At 55.5% G+C, this 22,198-nt stretch overlaps 1 protein-coding gene across 5 annotated transcripts; it reads left to right on the forward strand.

Moving 5' to 3' along the window:
• Positions 1–8,423: 8,423 nt before the first annotated feature.
• RNH1 (ribonuclease/angiogenin inhibitor 1) lies at positions 8,424–21,907 on the forward strand. 5 transcript variants are annotated; one of them, XM_040639753.1, is made up of 10 exons: positions 8,424–8,546; positions 16,504–16,609; positions 18,175–18,345; positions 18,831–19,001; positions 19,422–19,592; positions 19,686–19,856; positions 19,978–20,148; positions 20,452–20,622; positions 21,446–21,616; positions 21,709–21,907. In XM_040639753.1, exons 1-10 carry the CDS (start codon positions 8,513–8,515, stop codon positions 21,794–21,796), a joined length of 1,425 nt encoding a protein of 474 aa, XP_040495687.1. In that variant the 5' UTR covers positions 8,424–8,512; the 3' UTR covers positions 21,797–21,907. The 5 variants fall into 5 exon arrangements, with proteins under 5 accessions (XP_040495687.1, XP_040495684.1, XP_040495688.1 ...); XM_040639750.1 differs by having other exon boundaries at positions 8,498–8,546; positions 16,441–16,609; XM_040639754.1 differs by lacking the exon at positions 8,424–8,546 and adding an exon at positions 12,519–12,621.
• The last annotated feature ends 291 nt before the right edge of the window (positions 21,908–22,198 follow it).

The raw sequence follows: 22,198 nt of genomic DNA on the forward strand, positions 1-22,198 counted from the left end.
CTACCAGCGATGAGCCCCCCTGGCTTCCCTGCTCCTACTGGCAACGTGCCCACTTGGGCTCAGCTGCTGGACTCTGGCTCCGCTCACCACCGGGGACACAACTGCTCTTGCTGCTGGGACTCCTTTTGGGCCAGAGCTGCTCACACCTGCCTGTGGTCCCCACCTGGGCCTCATCTGCTATGGACGACTGTGATCCCGGATGGACCCTCACCTGCTGCTGATTGATGCCTAGGACCCCCTCCCTGCCCCGGATCTCTCTCGTTCCTGAAGACTCCGGTCCTTGTCTGGGCTGAACGGGCCCATCCTTGGCTCTGGTCCCCACCTGGGCCCCCCCGTGCCTGCAGGCTCTGGTCCCCGCCCCTGCAATGGGTGCGCCTCGTGTCAATGGGCCCTCTCTGGGCCTCACCTGAGTGTAATTGGCGATGATGTTGGCCCGTTCCAAGGCCAGCAGGGTCTCCAGGTCCTCTTCCATGGGGCTGCAAACCAAACACATCCAGATAGGATCCTGTGTGAAAACCTCCAGAGCACAAGCGTCTGCTCCCTGTGGCCAGATCCCCAGTCCGTCTGAGCCCAGAGTGGAGAAAACCCTTTAGCTCCGGGGGGGACGTGCTGGGCCGGCGGATCCCACGCGGGCCCTCCCACTCGGTAGCACTCCTGCCTCCAGACTCCCTTCCCGGCCACTGTCCCAGGACATGCAGTCACCCTGAGATGACGGGGTCTCTTCACCCCGTTACCAGGAGCACACGGGGGGCCGGGAGACTCCCGGGAACCGCTGACCTGATGCTCGGTGTGGCGTCCCCCAGCCTGGGGCCGGCAGCACGAGGCTGGCTGGAACGGCCGGCCAGTGAGTGTTCCTGCGGGTTTGGGGGGATCAAAGGTGTCTCTCAGATCCCACAAGCTCACGCGACACGAGGGAAGAAGCAATGAACTGGACGTCATCCACATGAATGACTTTGCCAGCAAGAGTGTGAACAAACTCCCACCCCGAACGCCAGGACTGCGCATAGCCCGAGGAGGGGTGTCGGGAGAGCAGGAGGGGCTTCGTGTTCCCTGTTTGGGGTGGAGCACGCTGGCTCCTGGCCCAGGAGGCTAGGACTGGGGCAGCAGGGGGGCAGTCCCGACCCCACGGAGCCGTGGAAGGACCGCACGCACACAGTCAGCACTCAGGGCTTGGGGGTTCTCGGCCACAGCCCGGAGGCCAGCACGGCCCACCAGGAGCCCACAGGCCCCACAGTGGCCCCAGGGGAACGGGGAGCAGCTCACACTCACCTGTGGCCTGTCGCTGTGGGAGCTGCACCTGCTGTCTACACGGGGGTCGTGGGGCAAGGGAGTCAGTGTGAGTGTGGCAGAGCCAGGGACAGAGAGCGCGAGCGCCTCCAACTGCCTGCGGACACAGAGCAGAGTGCGCGCCAGGCAGCGGTGGAACCCCGGGGTGCCACCGTTCCGCCCGCAATGGGTCCCGTGTCATCAGTGCAGGTCGGTGGGTTCCGTCTGCACATAGCCCTTCATCCTGAGGGTCAAGCTCCTGGGGAGGGTCCTGGCATCATGCACGCACGGTGGGAAGGGCAGGCGTGCCTCCCTCCCACCATCCTCGGCGCCCATGCTCGGGCCCTCCAGGCGTCCCACCTTCTAGGGAGACTGTGTCACAGATGTCCTCCCACCCCCAGGGTTCACAGCATGCGTTTTGCACTTAAGAGCGTTTGAGGGGCTCCTGGGTGGCTCAGTCAGTTGAATGTCTGACTCTTGATCTCAGCTCAGGTCAAGACCTCAGGGTCATGGAAACAAGCCCTGTGTTGGGCTGGGCTTGGCATGGAGTCTGCTTCAGATTCTCCCTCTCCCTCTGCCCCTCCCCCTGCTCACACCTGCGAGAACGCTCTCTCTCATAAATAAATCTTTTAAAAAATTAACATGTAAGAACATTTGAGAAATCTTTATCATCTCCGCAGAGATGCCTTCATACTGGTAATGGCTGCATGATTGCCTTTCATGGGTTCACCGTGATTTCTATCAGAAGCCTCTAGTCTTGATTATTTATTGAAGTATAGTTGACACACAATGTTATGTTAATTTCAGGACTACAACTTAGTGATTTGGCAATTTTGTACATTACTCAGCGCTCCCCACAAGAAGTGTAGTCACCATTTGCCCCCATACAAAGTTATTACAATACTAATGACTGTATTGCCTATGCTGTACTTTTTAAATTTCCGTGACTTGCTTATTTTATAACCAGAAGTTTATAGCTCTTAATATTCTTCATCTATTTTGCCCATCTCCCACCCACTTTCCCTCTGGTACATCACATTAACAAAGGACAAAAACCGTACGATCATCTCAATAGTTACAGAAAAAGCGTTTGACAAAATACAACATAAAAAGCATAGTGGGTTTTGAGGAAATTTACATCAACAGAATAAAGCCCATGTATGAAAGACCACAGCTGACCTCATAATCAATGGTGAAGACCAGAAACCATTTCCCCTAAGACCAGGAACAAGACAAGGAAGTTTCCTCTCAGCACTGGAAGTCCTAGCTGCAGCAATCAGACAAGAAAAAGAAAAGACATCCACATTGGTAAGGGGGAAGTCAAACTGTCCGTATTTGTTGAAGACATGGTACTATAAATAGGAAACCTTAGAGACTGCACCAAAAACTGTTAGAAGTGATGAGTGAGGGGCACCTGGGTGGCTCAGTCATTGGGTGTCTGCCTTCGGCTCAGGTCATGATCCCAGGGACCTGGGATCGAGCCCCATGTTGGGCTTTGTGGTCAGTGGGAAGTCTGCTTCTCCCTCTTCCACTCCCCCTGCTTGTGTTCCCTCTCTTGCTGCCTCTCTCTCTGTCAAATGAATAAATAAAATCTTAAAAAAAAAAGAAGAAGTAATGAGTGAATTCAGAAGGTTGCGGTACACAAAATTAACATACAAAAATCAGTCACCTTTCTATGTACCAACAATGAACTACCCAGAAAGAAAATAAGAAAATAACTCCATCCCAGTAGCATCAAAAAGAACAAAATACTTAGACTTAACCAAGGAAGTGAAAGACATGTACAGTGAAAACTACAAGACATTGGGAAGACATCCTGTGTTCGTGGGTTGGGAGACTTCCTATTGTCCATAGAACTTAAAGCAACATTCAGTTTCAATGCAATTCTATCAGGATCACAACACCAGGGATTTTAAAAATATTTTATTAAAGATTTTATTTATTTGAGATAGAGTGAGAGAGAAATAGAATGCAAAAGAGAGCATGACCTGCGGGGAGGGGCAGAGGGAGAGGGAGAAGCAGGCTCCTCGATGAGCAGGGAGCCTGATGAGGGTCTCGATCCTAGGACCCCGAGATCATGACCTGCTCCAAAGGCAGTGGCTTAACCGACTGAGCCACCTACTTGCCCCTGGTAGTTTTTAGAAATAGAAAAAACAACTGTAACATTCATATGCCCCCACAAATGACCCTGGACAGTAAAAACAGTACTGAGGAAGAAGAACAGAGCTGGATGCAGCATGTTCCTGATTTCAAACCATGTTAGAAAGCTACAGAATTAAAACATTGTGGTTCTGGGGCACCTGGGTGGCTCAACAGTTAAGCATCCGACTCTTGATCTCAGCTCAGGTCTTGATCTCAGGGTATGAGTTCAACCCCTGCATTGGACCACACACAGGGTGTGGAGTCTGCTTAAAAAACAAACAAACCCACAACAATGTGGTTCTGGCAAAAGCCAGTGGAGCAGAATAGAGAGTCCAGAAGGACACGCACTCTGATATAGTCAACTGATCTTTTTTAAAAAATTAAATTAAATTTTATTTAAACCCAATTAATTAATTAATTAATGTATAGTATATTATTAGTTTTAGAGGTAGAGTTCAGTGATTCATCAACTATATATAACACCCATTGCTCATTCCACCATGTGCCCTCCTTAATGCCCGTCCCCCAGTTTCCCTGTCCCCCCACCCTCCTCCCCTCCAGCAACCCTCTTAGTTTGTTTCCTATGATTAAGAGTCTCTTATGGTTTGTCTTCCTCTCTGGTTTCATCTCGTTTTATTTTTCCCTCCCTTCCCCTATGCTCCTCTGTTTTGTTTCTTAAATTCCACATAGGAGTGAAATCACATGATAATTGCCTTTCTCTGACTGACTTATTTCACTTAGCATAATACACTCTAGTTCCATCCATGTCGTTGCAAATGGCAAGATTTCATTTTTTCAATGGCTGAGTAGTATTCCGTTGTATATATACCATATCTTCTCTATCCATTCATTTGTCATTGGACACCTGGGCTCTTTCCATAGTTTGGCTACTGTGGACACTGGTGCTATAAACATTGGAGTGCAGGGGCCCCTTCAGATTACTGCATTTGTATCTTCGGGGTAAATACCCAGTAGTGCAATTCCTGGGTCCTTGGGTAGCTTTATTTTTAACTTTTTGAGAAACCTCCATACTGTTTTCCAGAGGGGCTGTTTTCCAGCTTGCTTAAGAGGGTTCCCCTTTCTTCGCATCCTCGCCAACATTTGTTGTTTCCTGACTTGTTCATTTTAGCCATTCTGACTGGAGTGAGGTAGTGTCTCATTGTAATTTGTATTTCCCTAATGCTGAGTGAGGTTGAGCATTTTTTTCATGTGTCCGTTGCCCATTTGTATGTCTTCTTTGGAGAAATGCCCGTTCTTGTCTTTTGCCCATTTCTTGATTGGATTATTTGTTCTTTGTGTCTTCCTCAATTTCTTTCATGAGTACTCTTTAGAGTAGATCCTTTGGCTCTTTGGTTAGGTTTATTCCTAGCTATCTCATGGGTTTTGGTGCCATTGTAAATGGGATCAACTCCTTAATTTCTCTTTCTTCTGTCTCATTGTTAGTGTATAGGAATGCAACTGATTTCTGTGCATTGATTTTATATCTTGTCACTTTGCTGAATTCCTGTATGAGTTCTAGCAATTTTGGGGTGGAGTCCTTTGGGTTTTCCACATCGAGTATCAAGTCATCTGTAAAAAATGAGAGTTTGACTTCTTCTTTGCTGATTTGGATGTCTTTTATTTCTTTTTATTGTCTGATTGCTGAGGCTAGGACTTGTAGTACTATGTTGAACAGCTGTGGTGATAGTGGGCACCCCTGTCATGTTCCTGATCTTAGGGCAAAAGCTCTGTTTTTCCCCGTTGAGAATATTTGCTGGGGGCTTTTCATATATGGCCTATATGATATTGAGGTATGTTCCCTCAATCCCTACACTGCGGAGAGTTTTAATCAAGAAAGGATGCTGTACTTTGTCAAATATATTCTCTGCATCTATTGAGAGGATCAAATGGTTCTTGCTCTTTCTTTTATTAATGTCGTGTATCACATTGATTGATTTGCAGATGTTGAACCACCCTTGCAGCCCAGATATTAATCCCACTTGGTCATGGTGAGTAATCCTTTTACTGTACTGTTGGATCCTATTGGCTAGTATCTTGCTGAGAATTTTTGCATCCATGTTCATCAGGGTTTTTGGTCTGTAATTCTCCTTTTTGGTGGGGTCTTTGTCTAGTTTGGGGATCAAAGTAATGCTGGCTTTATAGAAAGAGTTTGGAAGTTTCCTTTCCATTTCTATTTTTTGAAATAGCTTCAGAATAGGTATTATTCTTCTTTACACGTTTGGTAGAATTCCCCTGGGAAGCCATCAGGCCCTGGACTGTTTGTTGGGAGATTTTTGATCACCGCTTCAATTTCCTTGCTGGTTATGGGTCTGTTCAGGTTTTCTATTTCTTCTTGTATCAGTTTTGGTAGTGTATACATTTCTAGGAACGCATCCATTTCTTCCAGACTGCCTAGTTTGTGGGCAGATAGTTGCTCATAGTATGTTCTTGTAATTGTTTGTATTTCTTTGGTGTTGGTTGTGATCTCTCCTCTTTCATTCATGATTTTATTTGGGTCCTTTCTCTTCTCTTTTTGATAAATCTGGCTAGGGGTTTATCGATCTTATTAACTCTTTCAAAGAACCAAGTCCTTGTTTCATTGACAGTCAACTGATCTTTGACACGGGTGCCAATAATACACAGTGGGGAGAAGACAGGCCTTCCATGAATGGAGTTGGGAAACCTGGACATCCACACATCTACATGCAGAAGATGGAATTTGGACCCTTATCTTACACCAGCAACACCATAAATGAACTCAAAATTAATGGCAGACTTCAAGGTAAGACCTGAAACTGTAAAACCCCGGAAGAAAACACATGGGAAAGCTTCACCTTGCTTTCCTATGCCCAACAATTTTCTGCTTCTCCGCCTTGTTTCAGATTGAGCAAGACTTAATTCACATTTTCCCACCATCCTGCTTTGGCAGTTCACTGTTCCATTCGCCTTACTATGGTGGCTGCTCTGAAATCGTTACCTTGAGCCTCACTATGGAGATCCTCAGTTGGACTTCAAGGGTGTAAAATGTTTTCTTGCAGGCAGCTTTTCCCTGCGTAGGACAGTTGCCCTGGGGCGGCAACCAGGACGTCAGACTGCTGGGCCAGAGCTGCTCTTTCACGGTTCTTGACTAGTTTTGTAATTTCCATCATTTGCAAAGATAAATAGTATGATGAACCCCCAAATGCCATCAGCCAGGTCCAGCCCAGGGTCCTGTGTGCACCACATGCTTCCCCAGAAGCCAGTGTGTCACAGCAAATCCGAGACCTCAGGTCGACTTTATCTGTAGACATCCCCTATGCATTTTAGAAAATGGGGAGCCCCTTTGTATGCATGCCAACAACACCATCACCACACTGCAAGTATTTAGTGCACATCCTTAGTATGAGACAGTGTTTGCATCTCCCCGGCCACTTTATGGCTCTCTGGAAGCTCTGTCCTCATCAGTGGATATCCTCCCACCTTACCTGTCTGGCTTCCTTGCTGCATTCCCAGTGCCTGGATTGTCGCTGAAGGGGCAATGCTTGGTGTCAGTCTGATCACCTATGGTGTGGCTATGCTGTTGGGTGTTCACACATTCTCTCTTCAGGGGCGTTCCCATGGCCCCATGTTTCTGCTGTTCCAGGCAAAGCATCAGCAGCTTCACTGTGCATGCATCCCCATGTGCTGATGCTTCTTTCTGCGGGATTGTGGGGATTCTCAGGAGGGGAGACAACATCAGAGACTGACATCATTCCAACTTTGCCAGATGCTTCCACAAGATTTATTTATTTGTCAGAGACAGAGAGCGAGCACAAGCAGGGGGAGCTGCAGGCAGAGAGAGAAGCAGGCTCCCCGCCGAGCAAGGAGTCCGACGCGGGACTCGATCCCAAGACCCCGGGATCACAACCTGAGCCAAAGGCAGATGCCCAACCCACTGAGCCACCCAGGTGTCCCGAATTAAACAATTTATATTAAAATTGTTAAAATAAAACTTTAGCACTTAAAGAAGTAAGTTCTCAAGAAAAGCCATTTTTTTCTTGAGCACCCTCCCATCCCTTTTCCTCCAGCGGGAACAGGAGCTCCTGGAGGACAGGTACACGTCCTCCCTGCTCCTTACTGCTACTTCCGGACCTTTCTTCCCCCTCTCAGTAAAACTCCCAGCTTGCTTGCTTGCTTGCTTTCTGTCTTTCTTTTTTTAAGGTTTTATTTATTTGACAGAGAGAGAGAGAGAGTGAGCAAGCGTGACCAGGGGAGCAGCAGGCAGAGGGAGAAGCAGGCTCCCTGATGAGCAAGGAGCCCGATGCAGGGCTGGATCCCAGGATCATGACCTGAGCCAAAGGCAGACGCTTAACAACTGAGCCACCCAGGCGCCCCCAAAACTCCCCTTTCCATTTTATGTCCTAGGGCTCAGCACCACGTGTTCAGTGGACACGGGACACGCCCCACAACTCCTGGTCCCTCCTCCCAGGCCTGGCCTCCCCCTTCCATGCTTCTCCCTACCAGGGATTTCTGCCTGTTCTGCTCAGTGTTGAATCCTCAGCACCTACAACACAGCCGGGCACAAAGAGTTTACACAAGAAATATTTATTGAATGAATGCATTTAGGTGAGACACAGAATTATTAAGAGTTTTTGACAATGTTAGATAAATGAACCATTGCCCATTGATTACGAACGTTGCCTTAATGAATAACACTTTCTTTCTTACAAAATCATCTTTGCGTCTATCTACCCACGTATACTGTCCAGCTCTACCAAGCAGTCCGCGCTCCGCAGAGGACCGCTGTGCAGAATGTGCATTCCCAGACCTTGCTGGGAGAAGCCGAACCGAGCCCCCAGCCCCATCACGTTAATGTCACCGCCTGGGCCGCACGTCCCAGGAACACCTGCCAGGGGGACGCGAGGGGGGCCGCGCCGGGACCACCACTCTGCCCTGCCGCCACGTAGGAACTGGGAGACCCACTACTCCAGCCAAGGAGAGCCAGCCAGCGCCCCACGCGAGGCCTCACCCCCGTCGCCCAGGCCCCGCCTCACAGAGCCTGTGCCCGCCCCACGCGAGGCCCCGCCCCGACGCCCAGGCCCCGCCCCACCGCCCGACCCGACTCTGCTGCAAGACCGCGTCCAGCCAGGCCCCACCCCTGTCGGGAATGGACTGTCACTCTCCCTGTCCGTCGTCTGGAGGTCAGTAACTCTTGTGGTCCGTGCCCGGGGTCCGCTGTCCTGGCGCCGACCTTGGTCGGGTCACCTGTGGACACGCGCCGGGCGCTCCTGCGGCCATGCTGCCAAGGATAGACGCGCGCTCTTGAAGCCACACTGGAGAGCGGAGTGCAGGAGGAGCGGGAGCGGGGTACGGCGAGGGTGGGGGCTGGCGGGGGTGGGGCGCGTCGGGGCTGGAGGTCGGCGCGTAACGGTGATGTCAGAGCGTCCAAGTGCGCTTCCGCGCGTGCGCACCTGCCGCCGGCCTGCTTCCCGGGGCATGCTGGGAGTCTCTGCGCTGAGCTGGTTGCGCGCCTGCGTGGTCTGAGTCTTGGTAGGTCTCCGCGTACCTTCGGGTGGTTCGATCTGATCCCCTGGTCCCTTGGCGCCCAGCAAGGTGCACAAGCAAGGGCTGGCTAACCCGACATTTTACTCCAAGTTGAATAACCCTCAGCCCTTAGTCCCCAAAGAGCAGACCCTCCGCCCCGGGAGGACAGACATCCCTGGCGAAGAGGACTCTCCCGGGTCACCGCACGGGGTGCTGGGCCTTGGGCGTGGCCATCTCCCCTCCCGGTAGCTCTACCCCTATCCGGGCACCCGAGAACCTTGGGGAGAGCTGGATGGACAACTCACGGGGGGGGGGGGGGGGGAGACAAAAACGTAAATAGGACAGCACCTCGGGGGGGAATTAGCTGAGATTTAAAAGGGGAGCCCAGGCACTGCATTACTGGGCTGGTATAACTGGCACGCAGGTGTGGAGACACGCGAGTGTGGGGAAAGCTGGTGGACTTCGCAGCATCTCAGGATGGCAGGTGGGCAGTGTCTTGGAAGGACCTCAGAACCAGGCACGCTCCCCTCTAGGATGGTGTACCAGGAAGATAACCACGTGGGAGAGTGTCCTGTAAAGTCTGAAAAATCTGAAAGCAGGCTAATGTCAACCGGTGGAAGTTTGTTGCGTAAACTGGCAGTGTTCAGACAGTTGCAGGATGTGGCCATTACAAGTTAGACTGTGTGGGGCACCACGGTGGCTCCGTGCGTTAAGCGTCTGCCTTTGGTTCAGTTCATGATCTCAGGGTCTTGAGATCGAGGCCTGCATTGGGCTCCCTGCCCGGCAGGGAGTCTGCTTCTCCCTCATCCTCTGCCTGCCGCTCCCCCTGCTTATGTGTGCGCGCGCTCTCTCTCTGTCAAATTAAATAAAATCTTTTAAAAAACAAAATTTTTTTTACAGAATTAGACTTACATATTGATTAGTGTACCTGTATATTCACGCATACGTAACTATTAAGTGAAAACTGTAGCAGCTCATAACGCATTCGTTTTCTACCGCTGCTGTAACACGTTGTCACGGATTTCTTATTTTACAGTGCTGGAGGTCAGAAGTGGGAAATGGGCGTTAGGGAGTTAACTCAAAGTAGCCATAGGCCTGGTTCCTTCCAGAGTTTCCAGGGCAGAATCTGCTTCTTGGCCTTTTCCAGCTTGTAGAGACTGCCTTCCTCCATCTTCAAAGCCCAGCCTCTGCTTCCACTGTCACATCTCTCTGATTTTGACCCTTTTGCCTCCCTTCCGTAAGGACCCTCATGACTACTTTGGGCCTACCCAAGTAATCCAGGACAATCTCCCCATCTCAAAACCCTTAACTTAGTCACATCTGCAAAGACCCCTTTGCCATGTAAGGTGGGGATTTGGACATAATAAAATTTGGTCATTATTCTGCTTACCATTACCAATATTTCTTATTTTAAAAAAATGTATTGTGTGTACAGAGGAGTAGGAGCAGACACACAGATGTCAGAGCCTTTGCGTCTGGAAGGTGAGCATGCTAGGGCTTTCCATCTTCTTATTTTTATCTTCTGGTTTTTCTACAAAGAGCACATACTGCACATGTGATAAAAATCATCTTTTACAGCAAAGGAAACCATCAACAAAATGAGAGGGGAACCTATGGAGTGGGAGAAGATATTTGCAAATGACATATCTAATAAGGGGTTAATATCCAGAATATATGAAGAACTTATACAACACAGTACCAAAAAAACAAAAAGCCCCAAGCAAGTAATCTGATTAAAAATGGGTAGAGGAGGGGTGCCTGGGTGGTGAGTTGGTTAAGTGCCCGACCCTTGGTTTTGGTTGAGGTCGTGGTCTCAGAGTCGTGGGATTGAGCCCCACACCCAGCTCTGCATTCGTTGTGGAGTCCACTTGAGACTCTCTTTGCCCCAGCCCCACTCCCGTCCCCTGTGCTCGCTTGTTCTCTCTAAATAAATAAATCTTAAAAAAAAAAGTTAGAAAAAATGGGCAAAGGACTGAACAGACACTTCTCCAAAGACATCCAGATGTCCAACAGACACATGAAAAGGTGCTCATCATCACTCATCATTTTGGAAATACAAACCCAAACCACAATGAGTCATCACCTCACACCTGTCAGAATGGCTAAAATCTACACAACAAACAAATGTTGGTGAGGATGTGGAGCAAAGGGAACCCTTACACACTGTTGGTGGGGATGAAAATCAGTGCAGCCACAGTGGAAAACAGTATGGAGCTTCCTCAAAAAGTTAAGATATTATACAATCCAGCAATTCTATTTCTGGGTATTTACCTGAAGAAGACAAACAAAATGTGAAAGTTGGTTCGAGCCCCCTTGCACCCAGAGGCCCCTCTCCAACCTCACCCCTCTGCTTCACTCCATTCTCTACCAACCTCAGGTTTCAGCAGCTTCTGCCAGAAACGCAGCTCCACCCTCGTTTTCGTGCATCAAGGTGGAAGAGAGCTGCTCACTGCCTTCATGTGACGACTTGTCAACCTGACAACTTGACCTGCTCTGAGGGAGCTCATGGGGGCCTGGGGCGATTGGCTCTGCCTTGGCTCACCTCTCTGAATCCAAGGGGATCTCTGGGACCCGTGGCCCCACGCTGGTGACCAGACCACCTTGTCCGTTGGCGCCCAGCAAGCCACCCAAACAAGGACTGATCCAGCCAAATATTCTCCCCAAATTGAATAACTCTTACTTTATTTCCCCAAAGAACCTACTTCCCAGACAACAAGTCAGGGCCCAGCTTCCTCATCCCCCACCCATTATGTGCTGCCCCCTGGTGGTCACGAAGATTATGCCAGGTCTGCCCCGAGCACCCGTTTGCGTTTAAACCGAACACCGAGGCACCTCCCTCGCGGCCTGGCACAGCCTCAGGGCCTCCGCCACCGGAGGCCTGCTGGCCCTGGGGAGGAGACCTACCTGCCCTCCGCCCTGCCCCTCCAGCACTCACTCACTCCTGATTCGTTTTTATCCCGCGTTATCCCCTGCCTTGACTTTCCACGTTCTAAATGCTATTAATTTACTTTTTTATTTCACGCATTCCCCACATTGGACTGTGAGCTCCCTGGGCCGCGAGACCTTCGCTCTGCTTTGACCACCAGTGTAGCCCAAGCGCCCAGCATAGTGCTTGTCACTCAGTCGGTGTGGGGTAAGCCTCGGTTGAAGTAGTGAATGCCTGTGTGACTGAGAACGCATCCAGCATCCCTGCTCTAACGGTGCGTGAGTCAGTGAACAAATAACGTCAGCGCGGGGTCGCGGGAGAGCTGGCACGACCTCCAGCTGTGCGCGCCCGGGAGGTGACCTAGTCGGCAGAGCGATTCCTAACGCACCCGGGCCCCTCTCCGTTTTTTCAAAGACAGTGTGTCTTGTTCCGCGTATTTACAAAACGGAACAGGTGCCTTTGAAGACCTCTCCCTGCCGGTAATGGTTTTTCTAAGGGGCAGAGTTCCGCTGCTGATGGTCGAGTTTTCTCTTTTCCGTAATGCAAGTGCTTGAGTGAAGTTTTGCTTGCGGAGCTCCCGCTGCAAGGACGGCTGTCTCCGATAAACACCCTGCCCCGGAGTGCGGCTAATGGGCCCTGGGAGAGGACTGGGGGGCGCGGACGGGCCACCCCGGCCCTCCCCGTGGGTCCCGGGCCGCCTCCCGGCGCATCGCCCCGCCTGCGGCCCGGCCCAGCGCCTGGCCCCGCCCCGGGGCATGTTGCGCACCGCAGCCCTGGCCCCGGCGGAAGCGGAGGCTCGGCGGCAGGTGAGCTGCGCGGTGCCGGGTTGCCGGGAAGCGGGCGCGGGGAGCGGGCCGGGGAGCGGGAGTGGGGCGGTGGTCCCTGCGCGCGAGGCCCGAGCGGCCGCTTCCTCGCAGAGTAACCCCGCGCCGGCCCGGGACCCATGCGCAACCTCCGGCGCGCGCGGAGGGCGGTGGCGGCCCTGGGCGGCCTCGCAAGGACCCCGGCGCAACCCTGGCTGCGCCCCGCGCCTCGCGCAGGTAACCGCGCCGCCGACCGGGGCCGCCTGGCTTGGGGCTCAGGGGGCCCGGGACGCGCTCCTGCCTTCCGGTCCGGCCCGGGGGGCCCAGGCCGAGGGCTCCTGTCCCCTGGACGCGGCCCTGCGGAGCGGCCCGTTCTCACACGTGAAAGCATTAAGCGTCCTATTGGGACCCTAGGGAGCAGCTCAGCTAGTGGGGGTCCTGATTCCAGGAGAAGCAGCGAGACGCGGCGTCTTTGCTGGGCGTTATCGGTTTTCATGGGGTTCTTGAAGGGATCCGTGACCCACAGAGCTTAAGAAGTGTCCCCCTAGTCCCAAGGACCAACCCGGACGTTTCTCCCCCCAGGCTGTGGTTAAACCCTGGGCGGGTGGGGGGGGTGCGCTCAGCTGCTCCCTTCGGGTTTCCTGTCCTCGTTCTTCACCTCACATCACCTCCGGAGAGCCCAGCCCCCTGATGTCAGACTGGATTGTGAGAGAGGGTCGCTCTGAACTCGCCCCTCCCAGTCCCGTTCTCCAGTGATGATGACTAAGGATTCTTGAGTGGGGATTTACAGACCACACCCTGGGCTCGGTGGGGGCGGTCTGGTTTTTGCTCACGTGGCCAGGGGCAGTGGGCTGGGCCGAGGACGCTGGGTTCCTTCTTTTGTTGGTTGCGTGACACGTGGCCAGTTACCAAGATCCTCTCCCCTCAGTTTTTTTTTGGCTGGCTCATCAGTTAGGATGTGCACACGTGACTCTTGCCTGCTGTTTGGCGCTCGGAGCCTTTACTGGTCTGTAACCCCCACCAGCTGTAGGCTCTGAACTGGCCTGGGTCGAGGCCGGGAGTCCTCCCTTCGGCAAGGCCAGGCCCTGCTAGGCACGGCCAGGAACACAAATGAGGCAATATTCCTAGGAAACTGGGTTTCACAGAACTGGGGTCCTCATGTGGGGTTGAGTCATCCTGTTTGTCCCGTCCTTTCTAAAGGGCAGCTGAATCCTTTCTGGGCCTTCTGACTGCGCTTGAATGAAACCCACCTCCCTTCCCTGCTTCCATCCCAGCAGGCTGTGCTCTTCTCCTGCTGGCTCCCACCTTCAGGGCCTCAGGAACACCCCAGTGCAGTCAGCACCCATCTAAAACTTTGATATCAGTAGACAGTTAATCACCTCTTTGGACTCCGCTGTCCCTGATGTTTCAGGGCCTGTGACTTGCTCCCATGCCAGACTCATGTGCTGAAGTCCTGCCCGATTTCTCCATGGGCCTGGGCTGACCCAGGGTGGGGCAGAGGATGTGTCCTGGCTTGTGTGGAGTCCCCAGCCAGATATTGTGGACACAGGCATCCCGAGTGGCCACCCATGAATGTATTGCCAGAGTGCAGGCCAGGGGCCCTGGGGTCCCCACTTTACCTACTCCGTCCTTTCCAGGGCACCTGTGGCTGGTTCCTCTCGAAGAACTGTTAGCTGACCACAGGCACCTGTCCCACCCTGCTGCTTCAGGGGGGTGAGGCCTAGGGTTCTCGCAAGTAGCTCAGGTCCATGCTTCTCAAATGCCAGGTGGGGGGCTCTCTGGACAGGTGGGGGTGTGGCACTGCTCGGGTTGCTGGCCCTTGTGCTCCACCAGCTGGGGTCTCTACACTGTGGTGTCACCTGGGCAAGTGAGAGGCCGCGGCTTCAGATGGCCAGCACTGGTCCTGGCTCTCCTGGGTAGGAGGGGCCCATAAAGGCTGAGTGCAGGAGGCTGAGAGGTGAGGCTTCTTCTGATCCCACAGCTGTGTCCCCAAGCTCTGTGGTCTGTGCTGGCCTTTGTCAGGGGAGCCCAGTGGCTGCAGCCTCCTCTTGCCTGGCCCCCATTTTTTGCTCCTGGAGGCTGAGGTGAAGAAGGGCACTGGCCAAGGGAGAGGCTGTGGCTTCTGAAACCTCAGCTCCCCACCTGGGGGCTCCTATTAGGACTGTCCTTCCGTCTGCTGGATCTCTGGCCTGTCAGACATTGAGAGAGTGTGGCTGCGATGGTCCCCTCCCTGTGTCTTCTATCTAGAAAACCTGTCAGACATTGAGAGAGTGTGGCTGCGATGGTCTCCTCCCTGTGTCTTCTATCTAGAAAACCTGTCAGACATTGAGAGAGTGTGGCTGAGGTGGTCTCCTCCCTGTGTCTTCCATCTAGAAAACCTGTCAGACATTGAGAGAGTGTGGCTGCGATGGTCTCCTCCCTGTGTCTTCTATCTAGAAAACCTGTCAGACATTGAGAGAGTGTGGCTGAGGTGGTCTCCTCCCTGTGTCTTCTATCTAGAAAACCTGTCAGACATTGAGAGAGTGTGGCTGCGATGGTCTCCTCCCTGTGTCTTCCATCTAGAAAACCTGTCAGACATTGAGAGAGTGTGGCTGCGATGGTCTCCTCCCTGTGTCTTCTATCTAGAAAACCTGTCAGACATTGAGAGAGTGTGGCTGCGATGGTCTCCTCCCTGTGTCTTCTATCTAGAAAACCTGTCAGACATTGAGAGAGTGTGGCTGCGATGGTCTCCTCCCTGTGTCTTCTATCTAGAAAACCTGTCAGACATTGAGAGAGTGTGGCTGCGATGGTCTCCTCCCTGTGTCTTCTATCTAGAAAACCTGTCAGACATTGAGAGAGTGTGGCTGCGATGGTCTCCTCCCTGTGTCTTCTATCTAGAAAACCTGTCAGACATTGAGAGAGTGTGGCTGCGATGGTCTCCTCCCTGTGTCTTCTATCTAGAAAACCTGTCAGACATTGAGAGAGTGTGGCTGCGATGGTCTCCTCCCTGTGTCTTCTATCTAGAAAACCTGTCAGACATTGAGAGAGTGTGGCTGCGATGGTCTCCTCCCTGTGTCTTCTATCTAGAAAACCTGTCAGACATTGAGAGAGTGTGGCTGCGATGGTCTCCTCCCTGTGTCTTCTATCTAGAAAACCTGTCAGACATTGAGAGAGTGTGGCTGCGATGGTCTCCTCCCTGTGTCTTCTATCTAGAAAACCTGTCAGACATTGAGAGAGTGTGGCTGAGGTGGTCTCCTCCCTGTGTCTTCTATCTAGAAAACCTGTCAGACATTGAGAGAGTGTGGCTGCGATGGTCTCCTCCCTGTGTCTTCTATCTAGAAAACCTGTCAGACATTGAGAGAGTGTGGCTGCGATGGTCTCCTCCCTGTGTCTTCTATCTAGAAAACCTGTCAGACATTGAGAGAGTGTGGCTGCGATGGTCTCCTCCCTGTGTCTTCTATCTAGAAAACCTGTCAGACATTGAGAGAGTGTGGCTGCGGTGGTCTCCTCCCTGTGTCTTCTATCTAGAAAACCTGTCAGACATTGAGAGAGTGTGGCTGCGATGGTCTCCTCCCTGTGTCTTCTATCTAGAAAACCTGTCAGACATTGAGAGAGTGTGGCTGCGATGGTCTCCTCCCTGTGTCTTCCATCTAGAAAACCTGTCAGACATTGAGAGAGTGTGGCTGCGATGGTCTCCTCCCTGTGTCTTCTATCTAGAAAACCTGTCAGACATTGAGAGAGTGTGGCTGAGGTGGTCTCCTCCCTGTGTCTTCTATCTAGAAAACCTGTCAGACATTGAGAGAGTGTGGCTGAGGTGGTCTCCTCCCTGTGTCTTCTATCTAGAAAACCTGTCAGACATTGAGAGAGCGTGGCTGAGGTGGTCTCCTCCCTGTGTCTTCCATCTAGAAAACCCTTCACCTGGGACCATGAGCCTCGACATCCAGTGTCAGCAGCTGAGTGACGCCCGGTGGACGGAGCTTCTGCCTCTGATCCAGCAGTACGAGGTGGTCAGGTAGAAAACAGCCGTGTTGGTGTGCGCGTGCGCGGGGGTGGCGGGCAGGCTGTCCACCCCACCGCCGTGGCTCTGCTGCCTCCGGCCAACACCCGCGAGTGGGCGGGGTGAGCTCGAAAGCACTGTTTGTGGACTCGCAGTGTCACTTTTATATGATCTGCACGTGGCGTGAGATGTTATTGTACTTTCTTCCCACGATTTGAAAACAGAAACCTCTTCCTGGCTCAGCTGTGTGGGCAGGATTTGGCACGGAGGCTCCGAGGACGGGCGGGCAGAGCAGACTGTCTTCCTGAGGAGTGTGGGGGCGCTCGCTGCGCGTCCGCTGTCGCCGCTGGGCTGTGGCTGGGAAGCTGAGTCACGACTGGGTTTTGTTGCTCAGCTTCTCAGACCCGCAGGTTCCCCAGGGTTTACAAGCAGGGGATGAGGGCCTTCGTACTTCTCTCTTTTACTTATTTGACATAGTTGTAGGTTTATAGAAAGGTTATAAAGACAGTAAAATGAAGAGCCCACACAGCCGCCTGGACTCGGACGCCACCAGCTTTTCCACTTGTGTCCCTTTCGTGCACCCGGGTCTGTGCAGGGTCCCGCATGGCATTTAACGTCACGTCTCCTTGGCCCCTTCCCGTCTGTGACGGTCCCTCTGTCCCTCCTTGTCCTTGGCCGTCTGACTCTTGAGTCCTCTCAGGCTCAGGTGTCCTGTCGTGGCTGAGACACAGGTTTCTCGTGAGAAGACACAGAAATGCTGTTGTGTCTGCCTGTGTATCCTGTCGATCGCCATGGCGCTATGGGGTCACCCCTAAAGGTCCCCATGGCCACCTGTTCTCCACTCTAACGTCACTGTTTTCTCTTGGTAACTGATAAATGTCTCGGGTGAGGGGCCTGGAGACTGCTCAAACTTTTGCTTACTGATTTTGTCATCCCTCGGTGGATCTTGCCAGAACGGTCGTTACTGGGCCTTTTCCTCACTGGGATTTTTGATTTCTTCATTCCTTCCACATTTATCTGTTGTCATTCTCTTGTGAGCAAGAGCTGGCTTTTCTCCCACCTGTCCATGTTGGGTTTTCCATGTAGTTGGGGCGGCCCTGATCCTGGGTGACGGTCAGCGTTGTTGCCCGCCTGTCTCGTGAGCCCCTCCGGCGTGTCCCTCGGTGGTGCTGTGCCCTTTCCCAGCACTTCCTCGGTTTGGTTTTGCTCTGGAGATGGGAGCTTTCACGTGCCGACTGTGCCGCCCGGGAAGGTGCAGAGAGCGCGGTGGCCCAGCCACGTGTCTGTGGATGTGCCAGGACCTGCAGCACATGCTGTGTGAGATGACCCATACGCGTTTCTGTTGCTTTTCTTTTTTTAAGTTTATTTTTTAAAGTAATCTCTATGCCCAGTGTGAGGCTTGAACTCACCACCCCGACATCAAGAGTCCCATGCTCCTCTGACTGAGCCAGCCAGGAGTCCCCCCATTTCATTTTTAAACGTTTTGGTTGTGGACCCCTCCCCCCCACCCCGTGGTGAGTTCTTGGCCCACTAACAGGCCAGGACCTGCTGTGTGAAGTGACTAAGCGTCCCGTCCACAGGCTGGACGACTGTGGCCTCACGGAGATGCGGTGCAAGGATATCAGCTCTGCGCTGCAGGCCAACCCCTCCCTGACCGAGCTGAGCCTTTGCACCAACGAGCTGGGTGATGCCGGTGTGCACCTGGTGCTCCAGGGCCTGCAGAGCCCCACCTGCAAGATCCAGAAGCTCGGGTGAGCCTGTATGACGCCAGCGTGGTCCCAGGTGCTTGCCCCGCCCTGGGCTCGGGTCTGAGCCTCCTTAGACGGCCCAGGGAACTGGGGGCTTGCAGGCAGCTGTGGGTGGGCTTTAGCCAAAGGTTCTGGAGCGTGGGGGCCCTTCCTGCCTCGTCCCCGGCCCCTGTGCCCCCGTGGGGGCGTGCTCATGCCACAGCCCTGTCTGTCGTTCCTGGGCTCACGGCCCAGCTTCCTCTGGGCCTTGAGGTGCATCTGAGCAGCCCTCCTGCTCTCTGTCCTTGGCCTGGAGACCCCAGAGCCCGACCCGGAGGAGGAGCCAGCCCTCTTACAAGGCCAGGCTCGGTGGGCTCCCATGGGTATGGGATTCAGAGGGCTGGGGGGGCTCTGTGTCTGCCTCGCCCTGGCTCCTGAGGACAGAGGGCGACTTGCACGGGGCCGTAGCCGCCGGGAACCCTGCTGATGGCCAGCTCGGGTGTCTCCAGCCTCCAGAACTGCTGCCTGACGAAGACCGGCTGCGGGGTCCTACCTGACGTGCTGCGCTCCATGCCCACCCTGCGGGAGCTGTGTCTCAGTGACAACCCGCTGGGGGACGCAGGCCTGCAGCTGCTGTGCTCAGGACTTCTGGACCCCCAGTGCCACCTGGAGAAGCTTCAGTGAGTGTGCGACCTGCCACCCGGGCCGCCCCTGGCCTGCACCCCCGTCACTGTGGTTTTGGGGGAGCCCCTGCCCCCACACATTGGCTGCGGGGAGCTTTCAGGAAGGGGCTCTCAGAAAGCTGCCAATACTGCTGTGTGGTGCGGGGGCTGTGACCCCCATCGGATGCCCCGGGCTCAGCTCGGGAGGCCGCATCTTTCTCCTGGGTCTAGTGCATCCCAAGCTTGGGGCGGGGCTCGTGGTCAGTGACCGGCTTCCAGGAGGCTTGGGCACCGCGCTCCGAGGAGATGGCCCTCAGCTACTGCTGTGCTGTCCCCGTCCGGCGGCCCTCCAGTCTCACAGGCCCCGCAGCCTGGGGCAGGGGGGGCGACCGGGACGGGGCTCCGTCGGCTGGCGTTCTGACACCCGCCCATCCCCAGGCTGGAGTACTGCAACCTGACGGCAGCCAGCTGCGAGTCCCTGGCCTCGGCGCTCAGGGCCAAGCGGCACTTCAAGGAGCTTGCGGTGAGCAACAACGAACTCGGCGAGGCTGGCGTGCGGGTGCTGTGTCAGGGCCTGGTGGACTCGGCCTGCCAGCTGGAGGCGCTCAAGTAAGCGCGGGGCCTGGCTGGGGGGGGCGGGGCGCTGGGGGTGATTGGAGCTGCAGGGGCTTCCCAGCCCAGCTGGCCCTCCTGTGCCCCCAGGCTGGAGAACTGCGGCCTCACGTCGGCCAGCTGCGAGGACCTGTGCGGAGTCGTGGCCTCCAAGCCCTCGCTGCAGGAGCTGGACCTGGGGGACAACAAGCTGGGCGACCAGGGCATCGCCACGCTGTGCCCCAGCCTGCTGCACCCCAGCTGCCAGATCAGGGTCCTGTGGTGAGTCAGCACCCAGCCTGCTCTCTCGGAGGGCCGCGGCCTCCGCGGGCAGCGGGGAGTAGCTGAGGTCAGCTGTGTTGCCTCTGGGGACCCTGCAGTGACATGTGCCCTGGCCCCGCAGGCTCTGGGACTGTGACATCACCACCGCGGGCTGCAGAGACCTGTGCCGCGTCCTCAGGGCCAAGGAGAGCCTGAAGGAGATGAGCCTGGCGGGCAATGCGCTGGGGGACGAGGGTGCCCGGCTGCTGTGTGAGAGCCTGCTGGAGCCTGCTTGCCAGCTGCAGTCCCTGTGGTGAGCGCGGTCCCGGTGCCGGCCAGGGGACGGCCGGGCCCGTGCAGAGATGGTGCCCGAGGGGACCCCGTGGATGAGGGTGCTGCTGAGGCCCCGGGGCCCCGGGTCGGGGCCAGGTCAGCCTCTGTGCCGAGGGCAGGTCAGGGGTGCGGGGCCTTCGAGATGCAGGTGCCTCTGCGAAGGGGCGGGGGCGCTGGGTGTCTGCGGAGGGCAGGGTTGGGGGGGGTTCATGCTCGGCACAGGGGCCTCCGAGGTGCGGAGGTGCGCGCCCCAGTCAGGCCCCGGTCCTGCCGCCTCTTGCAGGGTGAAGTCGTGCAGCTTCACGGCGGCGAGCTGCCAGCACTTCAGCTCGATGCTGACGCGGAACACACGCCTGGCGGAGCTGCAGCTGAGCAACAACAAGCTGGGGGACTGCGGCGTCCAGCAGCTGTGCCAGGGCCTGGGCCAGCCCGGCGCCGCGCTGCAGGTGCTCTGGTGAGCGTGCCCGTGCGGGGACCCCGCACCCCTCCTCCTCCTGCTGGAACTTGCCCCCCGGCCTGCGCCGTGCAGCCGGGCTGGGTCCTGCTTCCTTGACCCGCTGGACGCTTGGTTGCGCAGAAGTCGTGTGCCTTCGATGGTTTTCCTCGCGAAGCGCTCGGAACCGCTGCTGCGTCTCGCGGCCGGAGGCCCGACGCACCGTTGTCTGTCCTTCCGGGTTTTTGTTCTGCGTCTCGCGGCCCGTCTTCGCGGTCCTTCGTTTCTGCCGTCCTGTTTGGTCTCTGCTTCTCACCGCGGCTCCTGGGGATGCCCGGCCATGCTGGGCGGGGCACAGGCGAGAGCAGCAGCGGGCCTGTCCTTGTCCGCTGTCCTCAGCCGGGAGGCGCAAGGCCCGCGCACCGCATACCCGCACCCCAGCGCCTTCGCCTCTGTTTGCCTCCTTGGCAGCCCCCTCCCACCCAGCCCGCTCCTCACTCACGGTGGTGGGCGAGGAAGTGAGGCGTCGGACGAGGCTCTTTGGTGCCCCCTCCTGCCTGCCCGGGGAGGTGTGGCCCTAAGTCCAGGGTGTGCGGGCCTTAGGTCAGCCTGACCACTGTGCCTGCGGAGGGGAGCTGTGCACGCCTGTTTCTTGGGCGGGGACCTCCGCCTGGGGCCACAGTGGGAACCCCATGAGCTCCTGAGCTTGAGGTCTGGGGAACAGCCGTGACCCTGGGGCCCCACTCACTGCGTAGCCCTTGTCACCCCGTGTTCTGTGGCACGGGCCCCGGGGGGGCATGGGCCTGACCCTCTCGTCCTGACCTGTGCCCTGCTCTCCGCGCAGCCTGGGGGACTGTGATGTGGCCAACAGTGGCTGCGCCAGCCTGGCCTCCGTCCTGCTGGCTAACCGCAGCCTGCGGGAGCTGGACCTCAGCAACAACTGCATGGACGAGCAGGGCATCCTGCGGCTGATGGAGAGCGTGGAGCAGCCCGACTGCGTGCTGGAGCAGCTGGTGTGAGTGACGCATGCGGCGGGGGGAGTGGGGTGGGGTGCGGGCCCCACAAGGCCCTGACCTGCGTCCCCTCCCCTCCCCCGCTGCCTCACAGCCTCTACGACATCTACTGGTCGGAGGAGATGGACAACAGCCTGCGGGCTCTGGAGGGCCGCAAGCCCAGCCTGAGGGTCATCTTCTGAAACCCGGCCCCTCCCCGGGGCTGCCCCACTGGTGTCCTGGCTTGGAAAACGCGCTAATCAACTCACTTCGCAAGAAAGTTTTAGACACTTTATTAAAGCACTTTTATGGTAGGAGGGCTGCTTGTTCTTTCTGTGGGGTCCCCACCAGGCGCAGCTTCCCGAGTGTGTCGTCAGGGCGCTCTGCTGTGTGCGTGCACACGCCCGGACAGTGGCCTCCCTCACCCCCACCACACCCAGCTCCCGGGGCCGCCCCTCCGCATGCCGCCACCGACGTGAGTGGATAAATGCCACAGTGGCCCTGCCCCTCCCCCCCCGCCCCTCTGGGCAACCCCTGCGTTGGGTACAGGACGGGAGGCTGGCAGCCAGGAGGCGCGCCAGCTGCAGACCCTGCAAGCCTTTTGC

This window comes from Ursus maritimus, unplaced genomic scaffold (assembly GCF_017311325.1).
Source record: "Ursus maritimus isolate PB19 unplaced genomic scaffold, ASM1731132v1 scaffold_23, whole genome shotgun sequence".
Classification (NCBI taxonomy): Eukaryota; Metazoa; Chordata; class Mammalia; order Carnivora; family Ursidae; genus Ursus; species Ursus maritimus.

Bases quoted from the DNA above. Each gene is read 5' to 3' on its own strand.
- RNH1 (XM_040639749.1), top strand. From the start codon at position 12,759: ATGCGCAACCTCCGGCGCGCGCGGAGGGCGGTGGCGGCCCTGGGCGGC. The intron at 16,610-18,174 runs GTAGAAAACAGC...TCCCGTCCACAG, and splicing joins CAGCAGTACGAGGTGGTCAG to GCTGGACGACTGTGGCCTCA. The intron at 20,149-20,451 runs GTGAGCGCGGTC...CGCCTCTTGCAG, and splicing joins TGCCAGCTGCAGTCCCTGTG to GGTGAAGTCGTGCAGCTTCA.